This window comes from Taudactylus pleione, unplaced genomic scaffold (assembly GCF_031769625.1).
Source record: "Taudactylus pleione unplaced genomic scaffold, aTauple2 ptg000010l, whole genome shotgun sequence".
In the NCBI taxonomy this organism is placed as follows: Eukaryota; Metazoa; Chordata; class Amphibia; order Anura; family Myobatrachidae; genus Taudactylus; species Taudactylus pleione.
In genome coordinates, this window is record NW_028284413.1 from 4,753,348 (window position 1) to 4,768,817 (window position 15,470).

At 41.1% G+C, this 15,470-nt stretch overlaps 1 protein-coding gene across 1 annotated transcript in view; it reads left to right on the forward strand.

Moving 5' to 3' along the window:
- Window positions 1-267: 267 nt before the first annotated feature.
- Window positions 268-15,470, forward strand: part of LOC148542657 (uncharacterized) — a 182,273-nt gene continuing 167,070 nt past the window's right edge. The window contains 2 exon segments of the mRNA XM_088467577.1: window positions 268-299; window positions 418-857. Coding sequence (XP_088323703.1) covers window positions 268-299; window positions 418-857 — 472 coding nt within the window.

Sequence of the window (15,470 nt, forward strand, 5' to 3'; positions counted from 1 at the left end):
TCTTTTCTGCTCATTAAGCAAATCGATGTTATATCCTCTAGAAACAAATTTATTGATCAATAAATCCAGCTCATATTCTACCCCAGCAGCGTTACTAGTGATGCGGGCAACCCGCATCATCTGAGACCGTGGCAACCCTTTCTTAAGGGCCGGAGGGTGATGGCTTGATGCCATCAAAAACGTGTTCCTATCGGTGGACTTACGATGTACAGCTGTATGAATCTTACCATCCACCACAGATATATTAACATCCAAAAAATTGGCGCTATGGGCCCTGTAGGAGAATGTAAATTTAACAGGTGAGTTTGACTGATTGATGTTTTGCATGAGTGTTTCAAAACGTTGTTCACGTTTTGAAACACTCATGCAAAACATCAATCAGTCAAACTCACCTGTTAAATTTACATTCTCCTACAGTGCCCATAGCGCCAATTTTTTGGATGTTAATATATCTGTGGTGGATGGTAAGATTCATACAGCTGTACATCGTAAGTCCACCGATAGGAACACGTTTTTGATGGCATCAAGCCATCACCCTCCGGCCCTTAAGAAAGGGTTGCCACGGTCTCAGATGATGCGGGTTGCCCGCATCACTAGTAACGCTGCTGGGGTAGAATATGAGCTGGATTTATTGATCAATAAATTTGTTTCTAGAGGATATAACATCGATTTGCTTAATGAGCAGAAAAGAGAGGTTCTTAAAATGCAGAGAGGCGCATTGTTGAATCCAACAAAGCGGGACTCTAGTAATATTATTCCCTGGACCAGTGAATTCTCCGTGGCAAGCCCTATTATTAGGAGAGCAACTAAGGCGTTGTGGCCTATTGTCAGCACTGACAAAGATTTGCCCATGTTCAGTAACAAGAGACCTTTAGCAGCTTTCCAAAGGGGCCGCAATTTAAGGGACAGATTGGTCCACTCTGATATCTCTAATTTTAATACTAGACCTTTACCTAATGTGAGTTACAAACAACCAGGATGCTATAAATGTAGTGGGTGCACAACTTGCAAATTTTTAACATCTTGCAAGACGTTTAAACACCCACATAATAATACCGTATATGACATCAGGTTTGTGCTTACGTGTCTGACGGCCTACGTGGTATATGTTATTATATGTCCATGTGGACTGTACTATGTGGGTCAGACCACAAGGAAATTCAGAGAAAGGATATCTGCTCATCGTTCAGCCATTCGTTTGTTTTTGAATGGTAAATATATAGATCAACCGGTGGCTAAACATTTTGGTGAAGCTGGTCATCCACTTGATTCGCTTAAATATTTCATTATCGATCATGTCCCGCCATCTTTACGTGGGGGGGACCGGGCTAAGTGTCTCTTATTTAAAGAATCTAGGTGGATCATTCGCTTGGGTACCACTAAACCTTGTGGACTCAACGACAAAATTAACTGGAACAGCCTTCTGTAGCCATTCTGTAACCCAGTTTTCTAATGGTTTAATTTTATAGGATATATTTATGTCTTCTGTATCTGTGCCTCTCTATTATATCATCTCGAGTCCGTACTCTGTTTTTTCTTAGGGACTTCTATATAGAATACAGCAATTATATTTATTATATGTTAGATGCTTGATGTTTATTCATAGACATGTGTACATTGTTTGTTTGTTTTTTGTTTTTTATTTATGTATTTATTGGTGTATAAAATTGTATTTTTTTGGCCTCTAGGTGCTCTGATGTTTGGGCTGTCTGTGGTGAGCCCCGGTCCCAGGGTAGTGATCGCATGCCGCTGGAACGCAGATGGCCGACTGGTGGAACGCAAGCTTGTTGTTCCCGTAGTGATGGCTGTAGCAGTCTCCGGAAGTGCGTCAATAGCCGGCTCCGGAGGGAGGCCCTGGCGAGTGAAGTGACAGTGGATCTGTTGCTGGCCTCGACTATGGCGACCCCCGGTTTCAGGATATTGGCTGCAGGGTGATGGAATGCAGATGGTCGGCTGGTGGAACGCAAGCGGGTCGTTCCCATAGTGACGGCTGAAGCAGGTTCCGGAAGTGCGTCAGTAGCCGGCTCCGGTGGGAGGCCCTAGCGTCCAAAGCAACAGGTGCACAGCTGATGGCTTTTTGTGGGGTATATAGAGGTGTGGTAAGTGTTTTGTGTTTGTATGTGTGTATTGTCCTGATGACGGGGCTGAGACCCTGAAAACGTTTGATGTGAATACACGAATTATTTGCCATTGAAGCTGTCTCCTGAGTGCCATTTTTTCTGGATTTTGGATAGTGATCGTTCATGTGCACCGGAGCAAGTTGTTCTGTTATTTACAGAGTGCCGGCAGACTGTGCTAGTATATATATATATATATATATATGTGCATAATTTTAAAAAGACATTGAACTTGGAAAAAAAATATTGGAAAATCCCTGGATATATAAAAGACATCTTACAATAAACAGACAATCTGTGTAGCACATGCTACTACTGTTTCCCAAATGCACGCTTGAGGAGCAAATATTATCCACATGGGTCTTAGCCCTTTTATGGTAGTTGGAATAAATGTCCAGCTATGGTTCTCTGTGGATGATTGTGGAATCCCCTTCATACAAGCTGCATTAGTCCCCTCCTTTACTGTTCAGGGTGCTGTCAACACTGACAGCACTACTATACTCCAAGGACTTCTGTGGTTTATTTATTTTTAAAATAGGTTTTATTAAGTAGATCACAACATGTTACAGCGGAGAAAACATACAAAATTTGCATAAACCGAGTGAGTATACATGGCAAACAACGGGTTCAATAAAATGTAAGCTTATGAGTGATCCAATTTTAGGTATGACAGAGAGTGAGGAAAATTTTGTCTAAGAAAAATCAGTTCTGTCCCCCAGAAGTGGGGCAACAAATCAGTTCTCTTTGGTGTGGGAGCCAGCGAAATGCCATTTGGCTGACCTGTTGCAGATTGTGGTTGAGGGCTAGCCTCCTATTGTTATGCAATGTGACAATTCTTAAAAATGTTCCCAACCTAATTGTACACTATAACATTGCTTACATTGGGGGTGTTTCTGACTCAGGCACAGTTGCAGTAGCAGCTGCCTCTTTTTGTGCAGCCGCTACTGCGGTTTTATGGTAATGCCGTTGCCGATGGGTGTCCCATCATCTGCAGCTCAATTCCACTGACTTGCATACAATACGCACTGTTGGAGAACCATCGGCTTGGCCATCGGACATTGCACCTACCTATTGCACAGAATGTCTGATTGACCATGGCCACCGGTGTCAGTGAAACTGCTTCTGCAGACACCAACATGACCGTGACTTGTAGGCACACCTACCGTTACCAACCAGAAATGCGACGCATGGGGAGTGCATTTCGGACACATGTGCATCGTCCTACTGAGAATCAGCCCCCCCATACAGTTATATCTAGCAGCAGGGAGTTTCCTATATTTTAAAAAAATATATTTTCTCCACATTTATAATTTTATCTATTTTGCAAGCATAGCTTTCACAAAAATCATTCCAGAAAAATGTTGGCTTTGCCTTCTTTTTTAAATACTGAAACTGACATTGATAACTAAAAAGGCAGTGACCTTGAACTTGAGCATGGTCACTGTGATTCAACATACTAAAACCTAACTTCCTGTAGCCTGGCCGCTCTTCAGATGATGTGTACAATATATAACTTATCCCACATGATTTTATTAGGAAACACATTTTTTTTTAAACACAAAATATTAACATTTATTTTTGTAATATTGGTCATTGATATGTAGGACCATCGATGTTCAGAACATTGGAACCATCATGACTTTGATTTTCCCAGCAGCTGCTATGTACACACTGGGAGGCTGTGGAGGGTGGGGGGTTAATTTACATTTTCCCATGGGGGGTCCTGCCGTGCTGACCGATCAGCATTTATCGGCAGCATGGCAGTCACTGGAAAGGGTACAGAGATGCAGAGGGGCCAGGAGGTCCCTCTGCTATTGGTGGCTGCTGGAAAAATATCTTCTGGCAGCCATCCACTGTGCATTACTGACAGGTCGCTTCATTTGCAATTATGTAAGATAAAGCACTGCCTGGTGTGGTCACAAATGCTGCAACCACGCCAGGCAAGTGGTAAAGACAGCAAGCTTTGCCTCATTCATTTAGGGTGGTAATGTTGTCCTCTTGCCAACGTAAAATATGATATGGCCTTTCCATGAGAGGACCACTAGTCTGGACTGCCTGCCAATATAAATATGCCAATATGAAGAACTGTGTAATTACCTTTGTAATGCTTTTGTAATCAGAGATCCAGATGATAAGTGTCTGATGATCCTTTACTTCCCATAGTATACATATATACATATATGTTGTAATGATGATCATTATGGAACATATGCTTGTCTGAGCAGCAACTTCCTGGAGGTACACCACATCCATTACCATATTTACTAGCAATTTGCAACTTAATGTAAATTGCCCTGTACTGTGTATATATGAAACACTCATTAGTCCTGTGATTAGAGCAAAATAACATGAGTTAATAGAGGATACCAGAAGAAACAAATCATTTTAAATACACTTTAATACTATTAGCTAGCAGCTGTCAAACTGTGTATAACTTATCATATGATTCATTTGTTCATTGTCATAGGCAACACTGTCAAGGTTGAGTCAACTGATTACAAACTTTTTGGATAGACCATATTAAAGATATAGGGGCATTTAGAAGCAGCATCACCTACACACACTTACAATTAAGAGGCAATGGAACTAAAGGCCCCCATACATCAGAGATTGATTGCAGCAATCGTGCAATTTGCAATCGATTGTGTATAAAAATATTTCCCTTTTTCAATCGATTGCAGATTGCAGAATTGCCACAATCGATTGAAAAAGGGAAAGATTTTTATACACAATCTATTGCAAATTGCACGATTGCTGCAATCAATCTCTGATGTATGGGGGCCTTAAGGCTAAAGAGAAAATAATTTCAGTACTTTTCATCCAACGTTGTGTAATGGAACGGGTTATGGGTATTAAAATGGTAAAATAAAGAGAAGAGAAATAGTTTTGTCTTATTCCAGAATACCATTGCCTCTTTACCTCAACGGGTATTCCATTATGCAGATTGTCATACATGACTAGCAGCATGTATTTTTATGCATTTTTACTATGGGAGTGGAAACCTGCTTTCCTGTAAGAATCCTATTTTTTTTGTATATTTCTATGATGTTAAACTCACTGGCATGAAATTCTCTGAACTGATAGTTATCAGGGCACAAAAACAAAAGAAAAACAAGGTTTTCCTGTTGACACTGTGCTTTTCCACTCCTCCAAACGAATGCATTGCCTTAATGCTTTGTTGCATGATGTTAGTTCTAAACCTGTTCCAATATACTTAGACATTCTGGAATGCAACTTAGTCATGGCTGACTTTGATGTTAACACAACACAATTTCTGGCAGCATAGTATAGGGGTTGTCGTCATATAAGAAAGCAAATCATGTGTTGTACTCTGCTATTAACGATGGTATCATGTTCCTTACCTGGTTTATATTTAGCATACTGTATATATTGACGTGGACAAAATAACTTAACATGAACCTGTAACTAAGAAGATAAGTTTAGTATGGAAAATATTATTTTAAACAGTGTTTCCATCTACTCATTACCCCAGTAGAGGATTCACTTGTAGCATCTTCTATACAAACTAGCATATGTATATAGGGCCTGTTTCCGAGAATTACGCTAATGAAATCGCAACTGTGTACTCTTACCATTCTCAGTTGCTAAAATATACTAATTCCTTCCATAGCTTCCCCGATCATAGAGACACCCACTGCTGCCTTCTCATATCCATCCAACAATGTGCATCAGCGTCAACATATGAAAATGTATGCAAATTGGGCAGCCATGGAGCTTTCCTGTCACTCACTTAGCGAATTAATCTCCTGTGCGAGCATAACTGCAAACCAATCGCTGCGCATGCGCAATGGCTTTCATGCATGCTCAATGGCTAACAAATCGCTCAAACTCCAAAAATATTGGCATTGTATAAATCTCTGAACCAGGCCCATAGTGTGATATCCTCTTCTGAGCAATAAGAGGCAGAGGAAACTTCCACATACTGTACATAAAGGAGATTGGCATCTGAGAGTCTCGGCTCCCCTGCTCAATTTGCATTTACTAATAGTAATAAGTTCAAAAGACAGAACGATCTCTTTCCCTTGATAAAGATGAAAAGGTACAGGGTGGGAACAGTAAAATATCACAGCTACGTATATATGATTAAGAATAATCATGTGAGTGATGGTAAATCACTAGGAAGTTTGGGGCTTTTTATTACATAGGTTGAAGTATTATATTCTTATATCTTTTCCTACTGAAATGCAAGAGCATAGGCAAATGCAGGGGGGGTTCCGATTGCCTGTAAACTCCCTCCCCAGCTCAGACCATGAGCACAATAGCAATAGTATATAATACAATTTTACTAGAGTTGCATGTTTTAACGATCCTCTCAGTATCACAAATTAAATAATTAGTACCACCTGTGAATCTTTTAAAATGTGTCAGTATGTAATTATTACACCTGTGCACCAACTAGTAGATTAGGAAAACATGCACTGTTAGGGGTGCACTGCTATAGACAATCTATAGGGTTAATTATTATTATTATTATTATTATTATTATTGTTAATACTGTATAACATATAGTATCCAGTTCATAAGAAGACTCATGTGTACATGTATGTCCAGGGCTGGTGCTATGTTCTTCTGCTGCTCCCCCAGACTTCCGGACTTGCTCTAATTCTCTGGAATCATGGCCACATTTGAAATAAAACATTCAACTCAAGAAGGATCTAATGGCGAACTACAGTGGTTCCCAAACTTTTTTGTATCACAGCACCCTAGTGTATTAGCATTGGCTTCACGGCACACATGAGCCGAAAGTTTGTTCTTGAGAAATTCAGAAAAAAATTGTAGTGAAGTAGTAAAGTGAAGTAAGTTGTGCTAACCTGTCATCCTTAGGCTCAGTTATGTGGTGGGAGATAGGATTATGCTTCTGTTTGTCCACATATTTACATAACATTGACCATAAGTAATTTGATATGGTTCTGGACCACCAACCTGAGGCACCCCTGCAAGTGTCCCAAGGCACCCCAGGGTGCCACGGCACACAGTTTGGGAACCACTGGCTTACTGTGATATTTGGCCCTGTATATGCTGGAATTATAACACACAATGCACTTTGTTTCATGCATATTATAGTTGGTTAAGTGCTAGTTACACCCTCTTCATGGACTGTTCAAATCCACTCTAACATCAAGCATTAGGTAACACCTCTCGATTTCCCCTCTCAAACTTGCTGCAATAACCCAGGTTATTGCGCGTGAATACACAGCAACCAGGGTTACTATGCAGTGTGACGGGCCAGGTTGAAATAGAGCAGTTGAACATGGGTTCAACCCGGGTTGCGAAGCAGTGTAAACGGGTAACTCAGGTTGATGAGACCAGGTTCCCGTTAACAGCATAGGAAGAACTGGCTCTTGGAGATGATCTCATTCATAGGAATGGCAGCAGATCACCACCTTGTAACAAGTCACCACAACTTGCAAGTAATAACATATAAACACACAGACATGTTTCGACATTTAGGTGTCTTTTTCAAGGTAGCTACCTGTAAAAAGACAACCTAAGTGTCGAAACATATCGGAAGAGTGATACGAGAACGCACCCTTACCCGTTTCCAGGGGATCCAAAGCTGCTTCAGTTAGAGAAATACCTGGGCATCATATCCTGACAGCATGTCTGCTCTGCTCTGATCCCATTTAAAACATCTAGTACGGATGCTACTATTTGTTTTTCCAACTTTTTATCTTATTAAAGTGTTTTTTACTGACAATATTGCACTATGAGAGGTTTCTTTTTTATGTATTCCTAATATCCCATATGAATATGTGAGTGGAAACCAGCTATCAAAGAAACCCTGATAAGAGTTGTTCCGAGAGGTACATGTAAGATAACGTGAGCATCACCTGCCTGTATATTATCTAGGGTTCATGAGTTGTATGCCTCTTATTGAATACCTTAGAGGATAATTAAAGAAACCTGTATATAAATGTCAAACACCTTTGGATATAAGCATTTATGTGAGCCATATTACATACTCCACTCATTCTGGTGGCTTCTTATGGTGGAACGGTTCATTTCTTGACCTACATTCCTAGGGATTTCACTTGTATACTTCCTGAATTAATACTCAGCGTGTATATATATTGTTTCTGCAAAGATAATTTTCTAATGCTTGGTCTTTGATGTTATCTTGTTTTTTCATGTTCTGACTGAGGAACCATGGCATCATTGAGGACGATATAAATGATACAACTCATCGTTGATTTGAAGTGAGAAAAGACTTAATTTTTTTGGAACAGAATTGGCGCAAGGTTCATTTACTCGTTGCGGTTTATATGTATAAAAATCCTGTGTTAGCCCCTGAATAGAATGTGCAAAGTGCATTCTGTTATTAGTATAGGTATAAGACCTTATCACCTCTGATTAGGCCTTTTGTAAATGTAAAGGGCGACATAGTGTTTTGGCTCATTTTGCATTTCCTCTGTAAATCAGATCCTACACATACATACATACATGCCTCCTTGGTTGCCATATATGGCTGCGAAACATTAATGCCCATAAAATATCTGCTGCAAATTGCTGTTTTTTTTTGTAATCTTATAAGGCATACCATTAATCCAGCAACATAATCCTGGCACCAACCAGCAATAAATGACCAAATAGGCTAGATGTGAATAGCTGCTGAACACCTACTGAGAGAACAGCCACTTCAGTACACAGAAAAAAAGTAGGTGCACACATCAGCCAAATGCCAGTTGAATAGCAATTAAGTATATACATTTATTTTTTTAAAAAGCACATAGGTATGTGTGTTTAATACAATTGTAAAATATCACTAGCGCTCCAGGGAATGTATTAAAATACAAACATATATAATAGTCACCACAATCTCAAGATGAATAATTGGTTTTCTAAAAACATATCAACTATTATAATAGCCATATTAGGCAGTGCTCCAATTGGTGAGTGGCTAACAGTACTGTGGAGAGGGGGATGAAACCTCAGCCATATACCAAAGCCTCATCTTAGCATCAGCAGCAGATTTTTCAAGAGCTGGAAATACTTCCATAGGTACTGGAGCAGAACAAGTAGTAAACCACTATATTGCACACAGGTGTATCAAGTTAATTGTTGCTTAATTGCATTCAACAACCTCTGCAAGTGTAATTGTCAAATTCAGCAGTCATTTAAATGGGATGTAGTTAGCATCCCACTGTGCAGGATTCCGATGGGCGAAATACTGGCACCGAAATTCAGACAGTGCCAAAATCCTAGAATCCTGACTGCCGTGGTTGGTGGGTGCAGGGTTGACAGGTGTAAAAAAGAGAATAAAACTTATATTGTCTTTTATATGGGGACTATAGGTCCCAGCAAGCCTCCCCCGCATGCCGGTACTTTGAGAACCACAAGTGCAGACATGAGGGGCATTAAAGGGCCACTGATACCTATATTCCCTCTGCAAAGGAAATATTACAATAAAGACAGTACTCACATACCATAGAAAGTAAGATGGTGATAGCTAATATCATTTAGGAGCCATAATGCACACAGAGTGACCATTTTCAGCCAAGCCTCTGTGACACTAGCCATGGAGCCCTGGGACATGGGGAAGGAGCAATTAAGCTGCAAGTGGTAGTGTAACTTTAATTAAGAATTCATTTTAAAAATGGCTTAAATGTATTAATTCAGAATATACAAATTGTTACAAACTGTTGCCTTATACCTCCTTATTGTGTCATTCAGGGGTGAAGCAGAGCTTTTTGTCACCCGGAGCAAAGACTCAGCTTGGCATATTCCCCCCTCCCTCCCTAGTAGATAGTAGTCACCCTCTACCTATATGACTGCAATATAATGCAAAGAACATTACAGTGACCACCATGCAATACATAGAGCACCACAGGGTGCATGGCAGTGACCACAGCATAAAGTAGCGAACATCACGGTGACTGCCATAAAATACAGAAAGTATCTGGCCATATAATGCAGAAAGCATCAGTGGCTGTCATACAATATATAAAGCATCAGTGACTACCATATAATAAAGCAGAGTCTGGCCGCCATACAATATAGAGAGTATTTTTGACATCTTCAATATAGCATATATATCACCATCTTTGGTGGCTTCTGCCCTTTCCTCTTCCCCCTTTGCTAGGGTTTTACTAATGGAGCTGTGGCTCCGGTTGCTGCGGCTTCTGTATCCTCTTCCACACTGTTGTAATTTTTCTCGGAGCTGGTGTTTCCCTGTTTTTCAATTTCAGAGGATGAGGATGGGTCTTCCATAACATCGGAGCTTGACAGTGATGCTTCTGTCCATATGTCAAGAGGCAATCAGCTGGGCACTTCAGGTAGGCACTGTTTTGATTTAGATTTATCTAAGTCTAAACTGAACTGAGTATGCCGTCTTCTTCTGACTCTGACAGTTCTCATAAGGCAAAGCGTTGAGCTGCTCAGTATGACTGGAAGGAATCAGATAGACACATGCAGTGTTCCCTGCAGTCCCACCTTAGCAAAAGCGATGTAGCTGCAAGTACTCTCAGTGTAAGTCAGGGTGTTGTACATTGCGACAACACTGCTGTTCTTCATAGTTTGTGCAATAGCTGCAAGGATAAGGTTGCTAAAGGGCATTATGCTGACATCTTTGTGCTCACAGATTATGAGGGGTATTCAATTTGAAACGTAAACTTCGCCGTCTATGCGTGTCAAAGTTTTCGCCGCACATCGGAGCTTTTGCCAGCGAAAAAGTATCGCGCGCGCCCCCACTTATACCCGTATTCAATTTGAAATCGTCAAAAACGGCACCCAGCGAAAGTGAAATCAGCGAAAACTTCGCGGATTTTTGGGGAAATCACCCTAACACCCCCAAAAAGATGCTCTGACATGGGGGATCACTTTGGATACCCCTGATTAGCCCTGCTGAAGGTTTTTGGTGTCTTTAAACAGGCTCTATAGCTCCTATTTTGGGGATTTGGGAAGGTGGTGAAGAATAGTATTTAGAAGTTTTTTTGCAGAAAATAAGTAGTCCCAGCAAATTTGGGGTACTTGAAAATGGGGGTGAGCATATTTAAAAGTTGCTAAAGTGAAGTTTTAAAAGACGTGAAAAATCCACCTGCCGCAAACACCTGCAATGAAAAAAACACCTGGGGCATACTTGGGGACCCCCCTAGATTGTAGTTCGCTAGTTTTTAACTTTGTACCCCCCAATTTTTTTTTTCGCCCCCAAAATGAAAGTGCTTTTTTGTGGTCTTCTGAGGTATTTTATAAAAAATTTTGGACACAGTTTACCTTTGGGGGACTGTCTGAAGATTGCAGGGTGGTTTCCGAAATGTTGCACCCCAAAACCCCAATTCTGCACTTTTTTCCACCACCCATACTTTTTCGCAGGGTCGATTGCAATATACTTTTCGCACCGGCGAAAAGTTTTCAAATTGAATACGGTATATAAAAGTAAAAGCGGCGAAAAAGATGTCATCCGAGCGAAAACATCGCAGAAACTGAGTTTTCGCTCCATATTGAATACCCCTATATGTGTGTAAGATTTTAAGGACTGCTAAGGATGGCAAAGGCTTGAAGGCATTTAAGTCATACTCCAATTGATTGGATAGCTTTTACATCATTGCTGCTTGCTACTTGAACACCTGAGCTGATGAACATGTCAATATTATTAGATATTTTTATCTTATGCACAGTACGCAGCATTCATCTTGACACAAATACAACAAAGATTTGCAGCGTAAGTAGGATGGTGTCCTTATTAAGGATTTCAAAGCCGTGGTGGTGTGGCTGGAAGTAACACAGTCTTTTCGTCTGATGCGGAGACCCCTTTTATATACCGTCAGTCTTGGCTGGGTCACATGTCTTTGCAAATGCCTAATAGAGGCAATGCTGTTGCCTTTGATACAACTTTTGAGCAGGGTCATAGGTGTAATTTTTTTGTCGCTGTGAAGGGACTTACCCCATCTCCAATTGTGTTTGTAGTACTAGAGGGCAGCATCATTCCAGTAAGCTTTCCAGAGCCACATATCCTAAGTAATCCACCCTCCCTCATCTGTTTGATATCATGGCTAAATGGTTGGTATGGTATCCTAATAGGATGGATGCAAAGTTTTTGGCTTTGGGTTTTCAGATTGGTTGTGAGTTGCCAATTATGGATTCAGGGCCTGATTCAGCAAGGATCACAATTGCAAAGCTGCACGCAGGCTATAGATATATGATGTATGCACACAGGCAGCTTTGCAATTGCGATCCTTGCAATAATGCAAATGCAGCAGGAGGTGTATGACACCCCTGCTACATTTGCATTCCCAGCACTGCGACAGAGGTCGCAGGCTGGGATCACCATCGCAACCATTGCGTTCATCAGTGGTCGATGGTCGCGATCGTGGATGGTGCCGCACCTCCGGCCAGCTGAGTAGGCCTCACCTTACTCAGCTTGACTAGCTTGCAAGCCCAGGACTCTGCATTGATCAATGCAGATCCCAGGCTGGCCACTCCCGGAAAACGGAGGGGACATGCCCTCATATCTGGGAACACCGCCCCCCCCCAGCCCCCACACCACCCCTAAAATGCCTCTGCCTGTCAATCAGGCAAAGGCACTCAAGGGCTTGGGTGTGTCTTAGCAGGACCCATTCTGCACGCTAGCAGAATGGGTCCTGCGCACATGCAGAATACAGATAATCGGGAATCTGCGTTCAGCGGTGCACTTGCGTGCACTGCTGAATCAGGCCCTCAGTTCATCCAGGTTGTTTCAAGAGCCTCAAATTTGCTAAGGAGTTTCCCACTATAGTTAATGAGAAAGTTGATTAGGAAGTCTGGTTTGGTTGTATGTCTTGGCCTTTCCCTGAAGCACCCTGGAGGAGCTGATATTATTGCCAGTTGTCATTCCTAAGTAGGCAGCTGGGGAATATGGGCTCAGTTAGCATTTTTTCTTGCATGGTCATGCATGGTTATCTGTCAACAATGCCATTCCTGCTGAGTATTCCTCTGTAGTTTAGCCATTTTACTCCATTCTAGACACTGTAAGAGCTTATGGTCCCAGAGCTCTGATGGATAAGATTGATGTGAAATCAGCATTTAGCTAGCTTCCCTTGCACCCTGATTACTTCAGGTTATTGGGTTTTCATCTCAATGACAGATATTGCATAGTCCTTGCCAATACTGTATTTTGTATTTTTCCAGTGATTTAACACCTTTGTGCACTTGTTGTTGAGTCCGAGGGGTAAATTTACTAAAGTGAGAGTTTTTAGAAGTGAGTTTTAGAAGAGATGTTGCCCATTAGCAACCAGGGTTGATTGGTAGTAAATTTAATTTCGTTTTTTGATTCCAAAGAAAATTTATGAGGGAGGAGGGGAGGGGAGGAGGCATTTACAAAAAAATGTGATACAGTACATTTACATCAGTCCTTGCCACAGAAGAATCCTTGCGCATGGCTGCTGCTGCTGGGAGTTGATTTTTTTCCATCCCAAAAGGGGACCAGGAAGCGTGCTTTCCAAAAATAAATAAACAAATGACTTAAATAATGCTTTGCAAATCTTCTATAAAGGCATTTCCCAACCTGTACAGGGACATAAAAAAACATAGTTAGTTAGTGGCCTTCAAACTGGCATTATTCCCACTGTCCACTTAACCATATGAAATATTGTGAACAAGCGGAACAGAGCAGCAAATGCAACATTTCACACTTAAGGTTTAAGTATTATGTTGTGTATTTCTTGGGAATTATTTCTTGAGTGCCATGCCTGCTTGCTGGGAGTTGATTTTTTTCATCCCAGAAGGGGACCAGGAAGAGTGCTTTCCAAAAACAAATAAACAATTGACTTAAATAATCCCTTGCAAACCTTCTGTTCTGTAACGGAATTTCCCTACCTGTATAGGGACATTAAAAAAAAGAGTTAGTTAGTGACCTTCAAATTGCCATTGTTCCCAATGTCCACTTCTTAGATATGTGAATGTTAGAGTGTAGAAGGCCAAAAATTGGGTGAACCAAACATGGCTGATTGATCAACTATGGCAACTGGATTAGTGTCATAAGGAAGAGGAGGCTGAAAACTGGGTGTCATGTTATGAGTTGGCCATATTGGGTATGTTGCTGTTAAGGGATCAGGCTGGTTATCATCAGTGGACACATAATTATAGTTGTTTTTATTTTGGGTTGCCATCTCCTGAAGGGTGTTTACCAGCAGACAGAGACTACCTATCAGCTAAGGCATAGACACAGCCTAAGGAACAGAGCTCTGTTCTCTGGAGGGAAGCCAAATAGGTGGGAGCCCCTGTTCCAACATCTGAAGCTCTTATCTCTCCACATCATCTATTATAGATGAAAAAATTTGTCATCGGGGACATCTAGCTCCTCTTTCTGTACCCTGCTCACCTTTTGGACAGGAAGTCCAGGATGGATGGTTTGGAAGAGGAAGGCCTAGCAACAGATGGGGATGGTCATTATCAAGACCTGGTCCCCCAGTGGGTGTAGTCTGGGAGGTATTGGTTGGCATGCAGGCAGCAGAATAACAAAGGCCCCCATGTTGTCTGCACTTACTGTTCCGTATTTCAGTTTGCGATTCAGGTAGGAATAAAGTCGGCTAGAGAACACAGTGACAGAATCACTGGATTTCTTAGTGCATTCAGGCCAAATGCGATTAAAGAATTCCCAGACAGATTCCAGACAGATGAATCCTTTGCTTGTAATAATATTTGGTAATTCCTGGCAAAGGTGGGTGTTATAACCAGACACTTTGATTGCTGTAACTTTGACCTGCTTTATAGAAAACATGTGAATTAAACATTTCTACACTGTAGAACATGATGGAGAAATCCCTTGAAGTTCTGCACCTAGAGCATCTTTTTTCGTGTTCTCTGAGGCCTCTCCTGACTTTAGTTTACGTTTTTGAATAGAACAGTTTTAGAATTTAGGATGTCTACTCTATATAGGTTTGTAAATAAATATAGGCTTTAGTTTTTTAGAGCATATAACTTTATAAGCTGTTAGGATAAAATTTCTGCTATGTTTTATAACCCAATAACTTTAAAAAAAAAGTTTTCATTGCAATATTCATGCAGCCCCTTGACAGACAGCAGCAAAGCAGCCCTGCGCAGCCACACCGATGACAGGTGTGGCTAACCTGCACACAATAAAAATTGTTTATTTATTATTTTGGGCAGCAGCCCCTCGACAGACAGGAGCGCAGCACCTCTGCACACCTACGCCGATGACAGTGACAGCCAGATGTGGCTGACACGCACACAAACAAAAATTTGACAAAAAAAAGACAATATATTTTTATTTTGTTTCAGCTCCAGAACTTGGGCCCAGAGCAAAAATTAATCATGACTGGAGTCAGGCAGCACTAGGTTGCTAGTTGCATTGCTGGCTGGATACACATACACACACAGACAGTTAAAGTTAAATAT